Below are 16,421 nucleotides of genomic sequence, written 5' to 3'. Positions count from 1 at the left end.
TTTTCTTCCTGAAATCCACCTTGAAATCCTACCCCCTGTTGGGATCAGGATAATCCTGTTTTTTTTTTTTATCAAACTTATCCAAATCCATCTGACAAGTTTTGAACAACACAAACTGAAGGTTTGATCCAGATTAAAACTAGGATTGGATTCCCTGATCTAATCTGATTTCAGATTCCTTCTTTCCCTTTTGAACAACCCATTTTCAAGATTTGATCCAATCCGATAACCAAAATCCGTTCAGCTTACCTTTGAACAACTGGCCCTTAAAGAATCAATTGGTTTTAAAGATTTAATTTGATTCGCATCTGCTCTGTGCAGGAGATCAGATTCCCTCGAATGGTGACCAACTGCTGTCGTTTCCTGTGTTATTTCTGTCGTATCAGCAGACAGAATCAGCGTTCAATGTTTGATCATCTGGGCTACCTCCTGCAGAACAGTGGGATTGGGCTGGGTAAAGCCTGATTCTTAAAGAAACCCACTTTCCTTTTTAGTAACTTTTCATCTACAGAATGTACATTCATGTTTAGCCTAAATTAAAACTCAGCTATAAATGTGTATTATTGAGTGTTGCATCAATCAACCAGTGATCACTGTTTCAGGAATGCGTGGCTCTACTCCCCTTGATGTTGCTGCTGCATCCTGTATTGACAACAATGAACTTGCTCTGGCTCTCCAAGAGCAAGACTTGGAGATGGTGCGTCAACCTAAAGTACAGATGTAAATCGTTGTGACCAGCTTTTGTGGCTCCTACAAAAATCTGTTTGTCTCTCTGTTTGTGCAGGTGGTGAAGTACTTGGCTGGTTGTGGCCTGCAGAGCTGCCCCATGCTCTTATCTAAAGGTTACCCTGATATTGGGTGGAATCCATGTGGAGGAGAGAAATATCTGGATTTCTTGCGCTTTGCTGTGTTTGTTAATGGTTTGTATTTAGGATTGTGTCTAACTGGGTAAAGGAAAGTTGACAGTATTATACATAAAATGTAGTTTGTTAGTGTGCAAAGTGCAAATAATGTTGAAATGACAATATATATATATATATATATATATATATAAATATATATGATTAAATTAAAAGTTGTGTATACTGTTCTGCTTTCAGGAGAGAGCGTGGAGGAGAATGCTAACGTGGTGGTCCGGCTGCTGATCAGGAGGCCTGAGTGTTTTGGTCCTGCATTAAGAGGAGAAGGGGGCAATGGTCTGCTTGCTGCCATTGAAGAGGCCATTAAGATCTCAGAAGATCCTGCAAGAGATGGACCCACTGTTAAAAAAGACAGACGCTTCCCAATGTAAGGAAAAAAGCATCTCTGTACTACTGTAGGGTGTTAAGTCATTTTATCCTGATCAGTGCTTCCAACAGTTTCATTTATCCACCATTACCGCCACCCACACAGCCAACAACATTTTTACACACGGAAGCACCTTGTGCGGAGTGGATAGAGGGAAAATAACATGTTAACTCAATTGTCACTGTTTGTTTTTACAGTGGTATGTAGAGAGGTTTTTGAGTGTTTCTTGTTCATGATTTTGAATTTGAAATCTTTATTTCGTACATAAAAAGAAAGTATATAAAATAAAACAATGTTTAAAAAAAACTTAGGAAAAATCAAAACAAATGAGCCGCAAAAAATATATATGTATAATTCTTTGCTGTTCTCATACTATTATATGTGTGAAAAGGAGTAGGAAGAAGTAAAACTTATATACTCCTACCCCTTAAATTCTTACAGTCTTACATTTACAATTTTATATTATTATTATCATGTTGTTCTATATATCCATACACCTATACAGATATATACAAGCAGCAAAACATAAAAAAATAATAATAACAATACTAAAAAAAATAAAAAATAAAATAAAAAGTACAACTAAAAATGACAGAGCAAACAAACAAAGAAAAACAACATAAACAATGGAGTACTCCTACTTTCACTACAGTGCTTCTTGATACCTCTTGAAAATAATTTCTTTGTACATTTTTTTTAAATAGAAATATGTTTGAGCACTGCTTTAGTTTATCATTTAGTGTATTCCATAATTTAACTCCACAAATTAATAAACATAATCTTTTCCTTGTAGTTCTAAATCTATTATTCTTAAAATTTCCCCTTCCTCTTAAATTGTACTCTCCCTCCCTCTCAGTAAACATCTTTTGTATATTCCCAGGCAATAGGCTATTCCTTGCTTTGAACATGAATACTGCAATTTGGTATTTAATTAGATCTTGAGTTTTTAGCAATTTAGACTGTAGAAATAGTGAATTTGTGTGATGATGTCTCAGGTTTGGAGGTGAGGAACAGCATGAGGAGAACAGAGTTCACTTGGGAAATGCCATCATGTCCTTTTACTCAGCTCTTATTGATTTGCTGGGTCGCTGTGCTCCTGAAATGCACGTAAGTGTGTTTATACTCTATGTAACTGCTTGAGTCGTACTCGATGAGATCTGACCTGATTGAACATCTCACACTTCCTGTCTGTTTGTATAGTTGATCCAGGCTGGTAAAGGTGAGGCTTTGAGAATCAGGGCCATTCTTAGGTCTCTTGTGCCTATTGAAGATCTTGTTGGTGTGATCAGCTTGCCAGTCCAGATACCTGCTTTTGGAAAAGGTAGTGTTATGGGGGTTTTTTTATCCTCAAACCTAACTATTTTAGATTTGGCTCCCTAAGACTAACTGTTCTAGTATAACTAAATATAATTGACGTTATCTACGTTCACACATCAGCGAGTCTCCAGTCGACTACAGCGTCCAGGGCCGATAATCTAACTTACTTGTTCTCTTGGATCTCAGACAAATCCAATTGAGAATCTCACTAGTAAACACAAATACAACAGTTTTTATAGAATAGGGAGGTATGGCAAAATTACATGATACATTATACAATTTCCCTACAATTTAATTTGGTTCTTCATTACTTCATAATCACAAGGTTCAAATTTAGACTGTCTAGTTTAATTTCCCATATTTGTTATTTATACACACACACACACACACAAAGTCATATGTTTTTCCATTGATTTCGTACAGTACATTCTGTTCAAATGTCAGTCTAACCTGGTTAGTTTAATATAAATAGTTTCAAATTTCCACCACAGTAGCAAGTAAAGAGTTTGTAGATGGAGGCTTAAATCCTTACTTTTCTCATCCTATCTAACTACGCTCATTATATTTCAGATAACAGCGTTATTGAACCAAAGATGTCTGCTAGTTTCGTGCCTGATCATAAAGCACCAATGGTCCTGTTCCTGGACAGAGTTTACGGCATCGACAACCAGGACTTCCTGTTGCATGTACTAGAAGTGGGCTTCCTGCCTGACATGAGAGCAGCAGCTTCCTTAGACACAGTAAGATGTCTTCTGTATCATTCTTCACTAACAAAAATGCTGTCTTGCTTTCATTGTTTCCTTTTCTCTTTACATAACTATCTGGAGTACCGTCACCATTATTATCCTCTTCTTCCTCTAAGGCTGCGTTCAGCACTACAGAAATGGCCCTTGCTCTGAACCGTTACCTGTGCTCCGCTGTGCTGCCTCTCATCACTAAATGTGCTCCTTTGTTCGCCGGGACGGACCACCGCGCCATCATGATCGACTCTATGCTTCACACCATCTACAGGCTGTCCCGAGGACGCTCTTTTACCAAAGCTCAAAGAGATGTTATCGAGGAATGTCTCATGTCTTTGTGCAGGTAACTTGTGTGCAGTGTTGGGTGTGATTCATTACTTAAGTAATTAATTACTGTCCCTTTAAAAAGTAAAGTAATTACTACAGTATTCTTCTTATTACACTGTTGTTCAAGATGTAATGGGCTCTATGCACGGCGGTATTTCCAGTGAAGGTGTAAGGATGCTCGATAACTTCCGCCGATCGTTGAGTCCAATGCAAAACCGAGAATTTATGTTGAATTTTATACTCCATGGTTATACTAAAGAAACGTTAGTGACAAAAACAGATAAAACAGACACCCCTCGTTGTGTTTATGCTTCTTTTTAAAATTATATTAAATAAACATAACTGTATATAAAATTACATCTAAACGTATGTGCGTTTCGTTTCAAAGACGGGAGGATAGTAAATTTTGAAGACTCTGCCATAATCCTCCGCTTTAATCTCCACAACCGGAAATGGACGAGCATCCTTGCGTCAAATGCGGAACTTATGCGTGCATATAGCCCATTGGTAGCTATAAATTACTTTTTTAGAGTAACTTACCCAACACTAATTATGCGCTACAACAAACGCCAATAAAACAAATATGCATTCAGAATTCATTTTTGGGTTGCTTATTGTTTTAAAGGTACTTGCGTCCTTCCATGCTTCAGCACCTCCTCAGGCGGCTGGTGTTTGACGTTCCGATTCTGAATGAGTATGCTAAAATGCCCCTTAAGGTATGGGATTATATCATTACACGTCAGGACAATGAATTTAAGCTGGTTGCTGTTGTCATCTCATCTTTCTCTCATTATTTTGCAGCTGCTTACTAATCATTATGAGCGTTGTTGGAAATATTATTGTTTGCCCAATGGCTGGGCTAACTTTGGCGTATCATCAGAGGAAGAGCTTCATCTCACTCGTAAACTCTTCTGGGGAATTTTTGAATCTCTGGCTCACAAGGTTGGGAATATGCCCTCTATTGTCCCCAAAATGCATTCAAATGACAGATTGACATAATAAATAGCGTTTTAATTTGTGTCCACCAACAGAAATTTGATGCAGAGCTATTTAAAATTGCCATGCCTTGCATATGTGCGATTGCTGGAGCAATTCCTCCCGATTATGTAGACGCCAGCTACTCCTCCAAAACCGAGAAAAAGGCTTCTGTTGATGCTGAGGGCAACTTTGACCCCAAACCTGTTGATACCACTAAGTACATTTATTTATTTAATTCTGTTTAGTGAGGTTAATCAAATTGACAAAAAGTCAAATATTTGATTACTTATGCTTTGTGATTCTCCCTTTTTTATAGCACTATCATTCCTGAGAAGTTGGATGGTTTCATCAACAGATATGCAGAATACACACATGACAGATGGGCTTTTGAAAAGGTTTATTTTATACCATCTATCGATCGATCTATCGTTTTGCTAGGTGGCCCGTAGTGTGTTATTTATTTATTTGCATAAGAGTTTTACCAGTGCCTTTTAATCCACCAGATCCAAAACAACTGGACTTTTGGTGAGGTGTTGGATGAAAATGCCAAGACTCATCCCATGCTCAGGCCTTACAAAACATTCTCTGAAAAGGTAACAGACATCATATATTACATTTTCACTCTCTTAGACTCCATAGTGCTATTTGGTTAGTTGTAAGTGCCCTATATCATATGTTTTTATGTAATAATATTTGCATTAGGATAAAGAAATCTACCGCTGGCCTATTAAAGAGTCCGTGAAAGCCATGATTGCCTGGGAGTGGACATTGGACAAAGCCAGAGATGGAGATGACGAGAAAACAGAGAAGACAGCACGCAAGATCTCACAGACTGCACAGGTAAGGGAGGATAGAGATAATAAAGTTTAGAGATACTAACTGCATGCTGCTGTATCTAAAACTCTAAATTAAGTTTTGTGACTTGTTTCACATATTAAACAACAAATTGCATACTCTAAATACGATTATGATATCATAATTCACAAATGCAGTGTTTTTACAATTTCTTTTCATAGGCGACCTATGACCCCAGTCATGGCTATAGCCCTCAGCCCATTGACATCTCAGGCATGACACTGTCCAGAGAGCTACAGGTACATAATAATTGAGAAAAAGAGCACAATCCCAATTAGTTCAACATCACCAATTCAATACAATTGAAAGCACCATAGCTAACAGCACACTGTGTTTTTTAGTCCATGGCAGAGCAGCTTGCAGAAAACTACCATAACACTTGGGGCCGCAAGAAGAAAATGGAGTTACAGTCAAAAGGTAAGCCTCTCTCCAATGTGTGACCAATAAACAGCCTTTTTAAAAATGCTCATTTTAGTTTTTCAACATCTCTCTTGATGTGTTTTACTTAGGTGGAGGGACACACCCTTTGCTTGTGCCTTATGACACACTGACAGCTAAAGAAAAGGCACGAGATAGGGAGAAAGCATATGAGCTGCTCAAGTTTCTACAGCTCCATGGATATGCTGTGACAAGGTACAGGAGCCACTGAAACACATATATACACTCCAAAATAATGTAATTGCTATAATTGTGATTTTCTAAAATCTCTGTCCAGGGGGCTCAAAGATATGGAAAGTGACATTTCATCAATTGAGAAGCGTTTTACCTATGGCTTCCTACAGAAGCTGCTAAAGTGGATGGACATTGCCCAGGAGTTCATAGCACATCTTGGTAAAACTGCGTTCATTTGTATTGCATGAATTCATGGATGAACTGAGATTAACTACATTTTCTGCGACGTTTGTTTTTACAGAGGCAGTTGTGAGCAGTGGCCGTGTGGAAAAGTCGCCGCACGAACAAGAGATTAAGTTCTTTGCCAAGGTGGTCTATACTCCCAAGAAATCTTTTAGCATTTGACGTTTGATCAGGACTGTAAATAATGCGTGCGAAATATTTTTGTCCTCCTCAGATTCTTCTACCTTTGATAAATCAGTATTTTAAAAACCACTGCCTCTACTTCCTCTCCACGCCGGCCAAAATCCTGGGCAGTGGCGGACACGCCTCAAACAAGGAAAAAGAGATGATTGCAAGGTAACAACACACAAACACTTAAACAGTCTGCTATGATGTTTACATTTACATTTTTATTTCACCCTGTTCCTCTTGCTGCTTTCTTTTCCCTCTTTCTCTCACGTTGATTCTTATGTTTGTTTGATTTCCTTTAATTTGGTATCAGTATCTTCTGTAAGATGTCTGCCCTGGTGCGACACAGAGTGTTTCTCTTTGGTAAGATGTACTCTGCTGTCCTCAAAAGATCACTTTTCCTTTCCGTTTTCTTATTACTTTTATTTCGAGTGTTTACCTTTCTTTTGTGTGTTTCTCTCCATTAACCAAGTAGAGTGTATAATGTGCTTTACCTCAGTGTTATGGTTTTAAAATAAAAGCTGAATACCTATCCTTGATGTAATACCATCTGTTTGTGATATATAGGTACGGATGCACCTGCTATTGTCAACTGCCTTCATATCCTTGCACGCTCACTTGATGCCAGGTAAGTCATTAAAATGAATTGTTAATCAAAATAGAGACCAGTAGCACACCAGTTGTATGTTGTATCTCAAATGTGTCAAACTCTACTCCTGGAGGGCATCTCCAACCAGAGTGTAGCTCCAACCAGCTTGCCTTGAAGTTTATAGTAATCCTATAGACCTTGGCTGTGTCCGAAATCACCCCCTATACCCTTAATTAGGGCACTATTTAAGTAGGGCGCTATGATTTCCGCGATAACGAAATCATAGACGGAATTGCGGAATTGGCCAATTAACGCGGAATCTAGTGTTAACGCGGAATTTCGTGGATTTTTACATATTTTTTACACACAATTTGTCCTGAAAAGGCTCCTCATTAAATGTCTGTATTACCTCAATAAATTTAAGGTCATTCCTAATTTATTTGTATTTTTTAATACATTTTAATCATTAACTTTAAAAGCATACTATTTTTACAACTAAAATAACAGTCAAGGGTAAAAAAAAAACTAATTCCCAAAAATTAAAACGGAAAAAACGGAATTTGGGAAAAAATAAAACGGAATTTGGAAAAAAATAAAACGGATTTCATAGGGCCCTATTTAAGGGGACAGGCATTTTTGTGGTGTCCAAAACCATAGTGGATGTAATCAAGTGTACTCGTTCAATCCCACAATGTATGCACAGCAATACCGAGTGTACAACCAATGTAGCGAATACCCATAATGCTCTGTGATGGTCGAAGATGGCACCTGCAGCTTAATCATCAATCCTTCCATAATCCAAACCACTGGTCCTATGTGGCTACAGCATAATATCATACAGATATAAATTCATTTTTAATCAATTATTATTTTGTTTAATTAAAGTTTATACATGTTAGTTTTCATGGCCGAGGTCAAGATAAGTAATTTCATTACTACTGGAGCTGCCAGTTTGTTAAGATTCAAATGATTATTAAACAGCAAACACAAACTATGCTAAAGCGGCAGCCCTTCCAGCACACTCAGTTTCATAATTCCATCACTTGTTTTGATTCACTTCTTCAAGGGGACTATATTAGTGGAGTAATGTAGGGAATAGTGAGTGTATAGGGTGTGATTTCAAACACAGCTCTTGAATAGCTGGTTCAGGTGTTTAATTAGGATTGGAGCTAAACTCTCCAGGAATTGAGTTTGACACACCCCTGTTTTGTAAAAAAAAAAATTAAAAATGTATTTCTCTGACTTTAACAGAACTGTGATGAAATCCGGGCCTGAGATCGTAAAAGCAGGGCTGCGTTCGTTCTTTGAGAGTGCGGCTGATGACATTGAAAAGATGGTGGAAAACCTCAAACTTGGCAAAGTGTCCAAAGGCAATCAGGTGCAACTTTAGTAATACTAATATCAAAAGGTGTTTATTTCCTGCATTATTTTTACATGGCACGAGTCCATCTGTGTCTTTTGTCTCTCAGCCAGTGAAAGGCGTGTCTCAGAATATTAACTACACCACAACAGCTCTGCTCCCTGTCCTCACTTCGCTGTTTGACCATATCGCTCAGCACCAATTTGGAGATGATGTTATGTGTAAGGACCTTTTTTGAAAACTAAATTATCATACATTCATTTTAAAATGACTTAAATTAATGTGTGTCACTCTGTCTTGCCTCTATTAGTGGACGATTTGCAGATGTCATGCTACCGAATCATGTGTAGCATCTACTCTCTTGGTACAGTAAAAACACCTCATGCAGAGAGGTTTGTATTTGTATGTGTGTATGTGTGTATAAATGTATGTGACCGTGGGGTTGGATTTTTCATATTTTTTCCTTTTTATGTGCATTAGGCATAGACCAGCCCTTGGAGAATGTCTTGCTCATCTTGCCGCAGCCATGCCTGTGGCCTACCTGGAGCCCAATCTTAATGAGTATAATGCGTTTTCAGTCTACACTACCAAGACACCCAGAGAAAGAACTAGTAAGTCATCTCTTTTCAGCTTCAGTTCCATTCAATAAAATACATTTATAATGTTACAAATATTTTCTATTTCAAATAAATACTGTTATTTTTAACTTTGTATTCCTTAACCCTTGTGCATCAATTAAAAAAGTTACACATAGGTAAAAAGAGGACAAAAATGTCCATGTCAAAAAACTGTCATAAAAATGTGACGCTTTGGAGCTCAGACTTAAGTTTGGTATAATTTTAAAGAAGAACCTTTGCAGATTATTGCTGAAGTAAAAAAAAAAAAAAAGTAAATCCAAGAAAAAAGTTATATAGGTATAAGTTTATGAAAATTATTTATGAAAAATATTTTATATAAATAAATATATATTTTATAAATCAGGTTGAACTCAAAACTGCAATAAAATCAAAGCCATAAATCTAAATAGGTTGTGTTCCAAATTTGAGGATGATATCTCAAAAAATGAGCTTTCGGTAACTGTTTGGGCGTAGTAACATATTTTCCCCATTGGGTGCCAGCAAAACCCCACTGGAGCTCACAGTGATTGGATTTGAATTTGCAGTTTTTCTCTCTCAGTATTACAAACACACACATGCGCACACAGACACACATATTTTTTTTTATAACACACATACTAACCACACTCTGACATCCATACCAACACACCGACACAAATATCGTTGCATAATTTATCCAGTTGGCTCTATAGTATGCCGAACCAGAAAACAGGAATAAAGCGGTATTTGTTTTATAGGCCAAACTTAAAAAAAAGGCACCATCTGATAAATAGTCAAAAATAAAATTTTAAAGCCTTGCCATCAGAATGAAAGCCTCTTAACAAAGATTGCATAATTTTATAGTTAACTGAACCGGGGATTAAAAATGGCAGTTTTAATGGGTTTCAATGGGGACATTTTTGTCCAAAAGGTGCTGAGAGGGAGTATTTTTTGTACCTAATGCAAAAAATATTTTTTTAAGAAAATGACGGTGAAATAGTAAAATTCCAATAAAAATACACACCTGTGCCAAGTTTTTTGCAGTTAGCTTTAACACAGGCAAAGTGATCAAAAAAACAAAACTGAAAAGGACAAAAATGTCCATAAGGATGCACAAGGGTTAAAGAATCCTCTATAGAAATGTCATGGTTTCCTCTAAAATATTAACTGTTTTCAACATTGATAATGATAGGAAATGTCTCTTGATCAGCAAATTAGCATATTAGAATGACTTCTGAAGGATCATGTTACACTAAAGAAGACTGGAGTAATGATGCTGAAACTTCAGCTTTGCCATCACTGGAATAAATTACATTTTATGCCTAGAAGAAAGTTGCTCATAAACATTATCTTACCGAAATCAAACTTTCGAATGGTACTGTATATAAATCTGTTTCTGTATCTGATTTTTATTATTCCATTTTTTTTCCTTTTGTCTACAGTCCTGGGCCTTCCGAACCATGTCCAAGAGCTGTGTTTGGACATTCCTGAGCTAGACATATTATTGAAAGAGATTGGAGACCTGGCTGAATCCGGGGCTCGCTACACCGAAATGCCGCATGTGATCGAGGTCACCCTGCCCATGCTATGTAACTACCTACCCCGCTGGTGGGAGAGAGGAGTGGAGAACTTTCCCGAATTGGAGGGTAAGCTGTGTACAGACGTCACCTCCGATCACCTCAACCAGCTCCTGGGAAGTATCATGAAAATTGTGGTCAACAACTTGGGAATTGACGAAGCTTCCTGGATGAAGAGGCTTGCGGGTACGAGAAGTTGTTATTCTCAAGTCAGGGCTTGTAATTTGCATCTTCAACATAATATCCTTGTTTCGATCCAGTGTTCTCCCAGCCCATTGTGAGCCGAGCCAAACCAGAGATGCTCAAATCCCATTTCATTCCCACCATGGAGAAGCTGAAGAAGCGAACGTCTAAAGTAGTGGCTGAGGAGGAGCACCTGCGTATGGAGGGGAAATCTGAGGGGGATGAGGAGGAAGGAACTATTAGAGATGAATTTGCAGTTCTCTGTAGAGACCTGTATGCTCTTTACCCTCTTCTCATCCGCTATGTGGATAACAACAGGTATTTTGTGGTTCCTACGTAGATTATTTTAATAGATTCTGTTTTAGTTGTCTTGACATTTTAATCGTTACATGGGTTTTAGAGCAAGATGGCTGACATGTCGCGACCCAGATGCCGAGGAACTGTTCCGTATGGTCGGCGAGGTCTTTATCTTCTGGTCCAAATCTCATGTAAGAGACAAATGTCAATTTGAACGAAACAAAGTATCACACAGTATCAGTAGTCATGAACATGAAAAACACATTCATTGAAGCCATAACATATGACATTTGAATACAGCAACCTACAATTCTATGTGCCTCACTTCTCTTCTCATCTCTATGCAGAATTTCAAGCGAGAGGAGCAAAACTTTGTGGTGATGAATGAAATCAACAATATGTCATTCCTCACTGCTGACAGTAAGAGCAAAATGAGCAAGGTGAGGCCCTACGGTCAATAAATTGGAAATAGACTTTGATATTTGATCATTTATTTATTATTATTTGATTATCACGTGGTCCGAGTAGTTTTTTCTGTTCTGCAAATTCACATATATAATTTATATATTGGTTTAGTTTTTTTTTACATTATAGATTCGGTTCTTTTTCAAACATTCGCTCGGTATCTCACTATGGGAATGCCTCTGAGCATGACGGATCTGGAAGTACCAATCACACCACGTCTGTCAGTTGACTGACCAATCACGACTGAATAATATGAGAATTAACGTCTTACGGCGAATCCTCTTTTTTCTGAGTTGCACGTTTTGGTGAGCTTGGATACGGTTATTATTATTATGGCAACTACAAGCCTGGGGGTTAGACACGCTCAGGCAGCCCTTGCTAACCCCGAGGGCAGTGGGTTTTATCCACAATAAGCCGGGGTTAATGTCTGCAATTTGCTGTAAAACCTCCACTTTTCAACAGTGTGTTAATGTCAGCAGCAGAAGGGGAGTCAGCTAAGCCATCAAGGTTTTTACTCCCAGTTCTTTGTCATTCCCGAGAGAGGCGGGGGTCTCCGTCCTATTCTGGGTTTAAGGAACCTCAACAAACACCTCAGAAAATACAGGTTCAAAATGTTGACCCAAGGACTGGCTTACATCAGTCGATCAGGAAGATGCATATTTTCACATAGGCATCTACCCGGCACACAGACAATTCCTCAGGTTCCTCACCACTGGCAGGGGTATATATGAGGGAGGTGGGACTCCCGCACCACTGTCGTGATTGGTCTGTCAACTGACGTGGTGTGATTGGTACTTCCAGATCTGTCACGTTCCCAAAGTGAGATACCTCACTCATGTTATCAGAGAACCGGGGTTATGTAAGTAACCTATGTAACTTTTTCTTTTTGTTGTTGTTGGAAGAGGGGGGTATTTGATTAAAAAAAAAATCAGACTTAAGCATTATTTTTTAGAATTATTTATATACCATTATAATATTTTGAAGTAGATTTTTTTAATTATAATATTTATAATATTTTTTTTAGATTTTTTTTGCATTTTAATTTTTGTTTATGGTCTAGTAATTTTAAAAAATATATATATTTACATTTAATTTATTTTGATTTCAGTTTTTGTAATTTTTGGTCTACATTTGATTTTAGTTGCCAAGGCAAAAAAGTTTTTCATCTAACATTTATATTTTATTTAAATTTTGTCAGTTAGTTTTAGTTAACAATATTAACTCTGATTTTCAGTCAGTTTTTTCTTCTTAAAACTTAAAATTGTTAATAAACCACCAGCCACTGGTTGATTTGGCATCAAGCCCCACGTCAAAAGGTAAAGTGTGCGGTGCTTTCATGTTTTATTTTTAAGACGTTGAGTTCATTCTTGCTGCCACAAGACGCCAGTGATTACTGGTATTATGTGCAAGTGCTTTTCGGATGCGTTTTACAGGATTTAGGTGACAGTGTTAATGGTGTTCTCTCTCTGACTGTGCCCTGGCCTCTTTTTCTCTTCTGGATGCTGGTGGGTTTCTAGACCGGGGACTCTGAGGTTAGCTTCTCTGTCTGCACGACTGCTGTGCTACCGCATGGCACCTCACATTTAGGGGGGGGAGGCATTTCATCAACTCCCCCAACACACTGGCACTCATAACTGTGACTTCACAGCTGTTTGACAAGACTGGTGTCTATAGGAATAACACACTCTTTGTTTTTGTTTTACATGTTTCATGTGTAGAAAAAGCATAATGGTGTTTTTTTTCCATAAAATTGTGTCTTTAGTGCTCTTTATGGATTAGATTATTGAGGGATAATGGGAATTGAGAAGAATATAATAACACAATGTTAAATGGGTATATTATGAAAAGATGAGCTCTCTCAGTCTCAAGAAAAATCCCATCCCCACGGACACAAGGGCCACAGGGCGCCTGTCGTCCTGCCAGTGTGTGAGGGGGGGAGTCTGAATAGAGGCGTTTGATGAAAAAACTCTTTGTAGAGTCAGGCTCATGGCACTTGTTTCCATGTCCGTCGCAGAGGGTCCAAGCCCCTGGAGGCCTGTGCCATCACCCTGTACAGCGGTTTGCATCTGTTGGACTGTAGTTCGGATGGGATCTTCATACATCTCTTATCTTCCTTTCCTTTTTGTATAACAGCTGCAGGTTGGGGTCAATTTTTAATCTGTTCAGGAAGTCAACTGAGACTCAGAAATTTGTAGAAATTCACACATCAAACTATTCAAACTGTACTTCAGTTAATTTCCTAAACTGGATTCATGTGACGGAATTTGACCTCAATTAATTTATATTTCATCATCCTCCTTGACAAAGAGTTTAGAGTCCATGGACTTGACATTTAGAGTCCATCCTCTAATGTGTGCCTACTTAATCCCACCTTAACTGGAATTGTTTCTGTACTTATATCCAATGGCTTACATATCCATGATGTTTCATTTTTGTCCCCCTATCCACCCCTTTTAGCCCATGACCCCTGATCAATTAAAAACAAATGATTGAGGTCTGATTGTGGAAAAGGGAATTAGACTTGCATACTTTAGGACTAATGTAACCTGTAAAACTTGACTTTAATTGTTAGTTGCATTAACACAGTTGTCTACAGCTGAAGCAAATCCTTAGTACAACCACAACAGAATACATTCATTATTTTATTTGGACTAAGACAATATCAGATACCCAAGACTCAGACCAAGACATGTTGGTCCAAGCAATGAGACCCACACCAAGGCCATGTTTATTTTATTCTCGGTGGTCTTAACCCTTTAAATCCTACTGTATCATATTTGATACACACATTTCTAAGTCCTCTAAATTATCTATGTGATCAAAACTTTGCTGAAAACCTGTTGTATTCAATTTACTACATGGCTTCTGTTGTCTTATTGATAGTTTATACTTTTAAAAGCCTTTAAGTAAAACATCCCCCTTCATTTTGTGTTCATGTGTCTTGCTAAGAAATCTTTCGAAAGTTTTATAAAGTAAATGTAAGAATAACTATACACACTTTGTTATACTTTAAGATGAACACTTACTGGACTGAAGTTACTTCGCTTTAATTGATTATCCATAAATCATTATCTCTTATTATTGGTGTGGCTCAGTGGTTCATGTAGGTTGCCTACAAACAATATAAATATATAAATGCAGTCCATTTACCATTTATAAAAGTCATGTGAAAATGTGAGTATCAAATATGATGCATCAGACTTTTGAGGAACGTTTATTATCTCTCAGTCATCATTGTGTTTCATTGCATTGAAAAATTACAGAGCTTTGTAAAAGTATAAACTTAAAATCAATAAGACAACAGAGGGCATGAAGTAGATTGTGTACAACAGATTTTTCAGCAGTCTACTATACTGATTTATTTCATTTCAAGACATCATAATTTAATCTTACTTTTTGGCCATATAAATAAAATTGAGGTGTTTCTTGTCCTCCCCAAGTTTGTCCTCATATTCTCACTATATAAGCCATAAAAAGCCTGCCCTGATGCATAAAATATGATTCACAATGACTTCACAAGGTTAAGAGCAAGACCACAGGGTCAGTACACCAAATTATATATTCTTTCACCCACAATAGTTCTCATTCATGAAGCATGAGCAGAATGATTTTCTGTCTAAAACCATTCTTACTTAATCTTTGCACACAATTTATTTTGCTCATGTTTTCTAAATGAGACCCAATGTCTGAAACTCTAAAAAAGGGCTGGATTGGAGGGGCAAAACTGGTGCAAACAGGACATGTGTGATCACGCATACTGAAATGATTGCCTTTGTGGGTTGAGTTTCTTAACTTTGGCAACCCAAAATGATTCAAAAGCGATTAATGAATAATTAGTGAGAGTTTTACCATGTGTTTTTTTTAGTTCCTCTTCCTCCCCCTGAGTCTGTGCTTGTTATGACTGTGCATGTCAGACCTTTTCAATGCATGGAGTGTATTAAGCTGCACTGACACGTTATAGTACCAGCCTATCTATAGTGCCTGCTTTTATTATGTGTCCACGCTAAGATGATGTTTCAGTTGGATGAATTTCCCCCTTTTTTAATGTCGTCACCTCTGTTAAGAGTAGAATTGAGATTTTTAGCTTCAGACCAAAACGCCTTGTCTTCCCCACTAAGCCCCAATGTTGTTGTCTATTCTGATGAAAAGCAACCCTGAACATTTACCCTCCCTTCCCTCTTAATTACCCTATTTACCCTACTTAATTACCCCTATAATCAGAATGACTCCTTTCCAAGGACTGTTCTCTAAAGAAGTCCTAACTTAAAGATAAAACCTAATGACTGAAATAATGTCTTCAAGTAAGGATGGATTGTTCTGTTTAGCGGTCTAGGTCCTTGTTAGGGGACAGGAAGCTTTGTATTTTGCTCAATGAAATGAATGTAAAATTTTCATTCCATTTTTCCATTTTTTTTGGTCAACAGACTCATTCAATATGAACATCTTTCCATAAGATGCCATAAGGTCTCACTGAAAGTTATTTAATGATGTCTAAATCAGTTTTCATGCTTTGAATGTTACTTTCATCTCAGGCTGGTGGCTCGGATGTGGAGCGTACCAAGAAAAAGAGACGTGGAGATCGATACTCTGTTCAAACGTCCCTCATTGTAGCATCCCTGAAGAAAATGCTTCCCATTGGACTTAACATGTGCTCTCCTGCAGACCAGGAGCTCATTAACCTGGCCAAGACACGCTATTCTTTGGTAGTGTGATCACCACATATCTGTCTGTCTCCCTATCTATCTCACAAGCCTAGATGTTGTCATAAAGTTTCACTTAGGTTGGTCAGCAAAAAAGGTAAACTCAGCCAGTCTGTTGTGTTGTTGA

The 16,421-nt window shown here is 37.7% G+C and overlaps 1 protein-coding gene across 3 annotated transcripts in view; it reads left to right on the top strand.

The window, feature by feature from the left end:
- Positions 1-16,421, top strand: part of ryr1a (ryanodine receptor 1a (skeletal)) — a 56,224-nt gene that overhangs the window by 21,926 nt on the left and 17,877 nt on the right. For 2 of the 3 annotated variants that reach the window (XM_089126577.1, XM_089126578.1), the window contains exons 43-74: positions 322-454; positions 603-697; positions 785-920; positions 1,101-1,287; positions 2,283-2,394; positions 2,488-2,608; positions 3,175-3,344; positions 3,467-3,687; positions 4,297-4,387; positions 4,473-4,613; positions 4,703-4,866; positions 4,966-5,044; positions 5,153-5,242; positions 5,352-5,489; positions 5,666-5,743; positions 5,846-5,921; positions 6,014-6,137; positions 6,220-6,335; positions 6,418-6,485; positions 6,574-6,695; positions 6,841-6,890; positions 7,095-7,155; positions 8,368-8,494; positions 8,586-8,697; positions 8,787-8,868; positions 8,957-9,087; positions 10,515-10,835; positions 10,910-11,150; positions 11,233-11,320; positions 11,477-11,569; positions 13,112-13,126; positions 16,127-16,297. In XM_089126577.1, coding sequence (XP_088982703.1) covers positions 322-454; positions 603-697; positions 785-920; positions 1,101-1,287; positions 2,283-2,394; positions 2,488-2,608; positions 3,175-3,344; positions 3,467-3,687; positions 4,297-4,387; positions 4,473-4,613; positions 4,703-4,866; positions 4,966-5,044; positions 5,153-5,242; positions 5,352-5,489; positions 5,666-5,743; positions 5,846-5,921; positions 6,014-6,137; positions 6,220-6,335; positions 6,418-6,485; positions 6,574-6,695; positions 6,841-6,890; positions 7,095-7,155; positions 8,368-8,494; positions 8,586-8,697; positions 8,787-8,868; positions 8,957-9,087; positions 10,515-10,835; positions 10,910-11,150; positions 11,233-11,320; positions 11,477-11,569; positions 13,112-13,126; positions 16,127-16,297 — 3,954 coding nt within the window. The remainder of the gene's footprint in view (positions 1-321; positions 455-602; positions 698-784; positions 921-1,100; positions 1,288-2,282; positions 2,395-2,487; positions 2,609-3,174; positions 3,345-3,466; positions 3,688-4,296; positions 4,388-4,472; positions 4,614-4,702; positions 4,867-4,965; positions 5,045-5,152; positions 5,243-5,351; positions 5,490-5,665; positions 5,744-5,845; positions 5,922-6,013; positions 6,138-6,219; positions 6,336-6,417; positions 6,486-6,573; positions 6,696-6,840; positions 6,891-7,094; positions 7,156-8,367; positions 8,495-8,585; positions 8,698-8,786; positions 8,869-8,956; positions 9,088-10,514; positions 10,836-10,909; positions 11,151-11,232; positions 11,321-11,476; positions 11,570-13,111; positions 13,127-16,126; positions 16,298-16,421) is intronic. The other variant, XM_089126576.1, reaches the window with a different exon arrangement.

The sequence above is a fragment of the Pimephales promelas genome, chromosome 23, assembly GCF_988280905.1.
Source record: "Pimephales promelas chromosome 23, fPimPro1.hap1.1, whole genome shotgun sequence".
Classification (NCBI taxonomy): Eukaryota; Metazoa; Chordata; class Actinopteri; order Cypriniformes; family Leuciscidae; genus Pimephales; species Pimephales promelas.
This window is presented reverse-complemented; position numbering and strand designations above follow the sequence as displayed.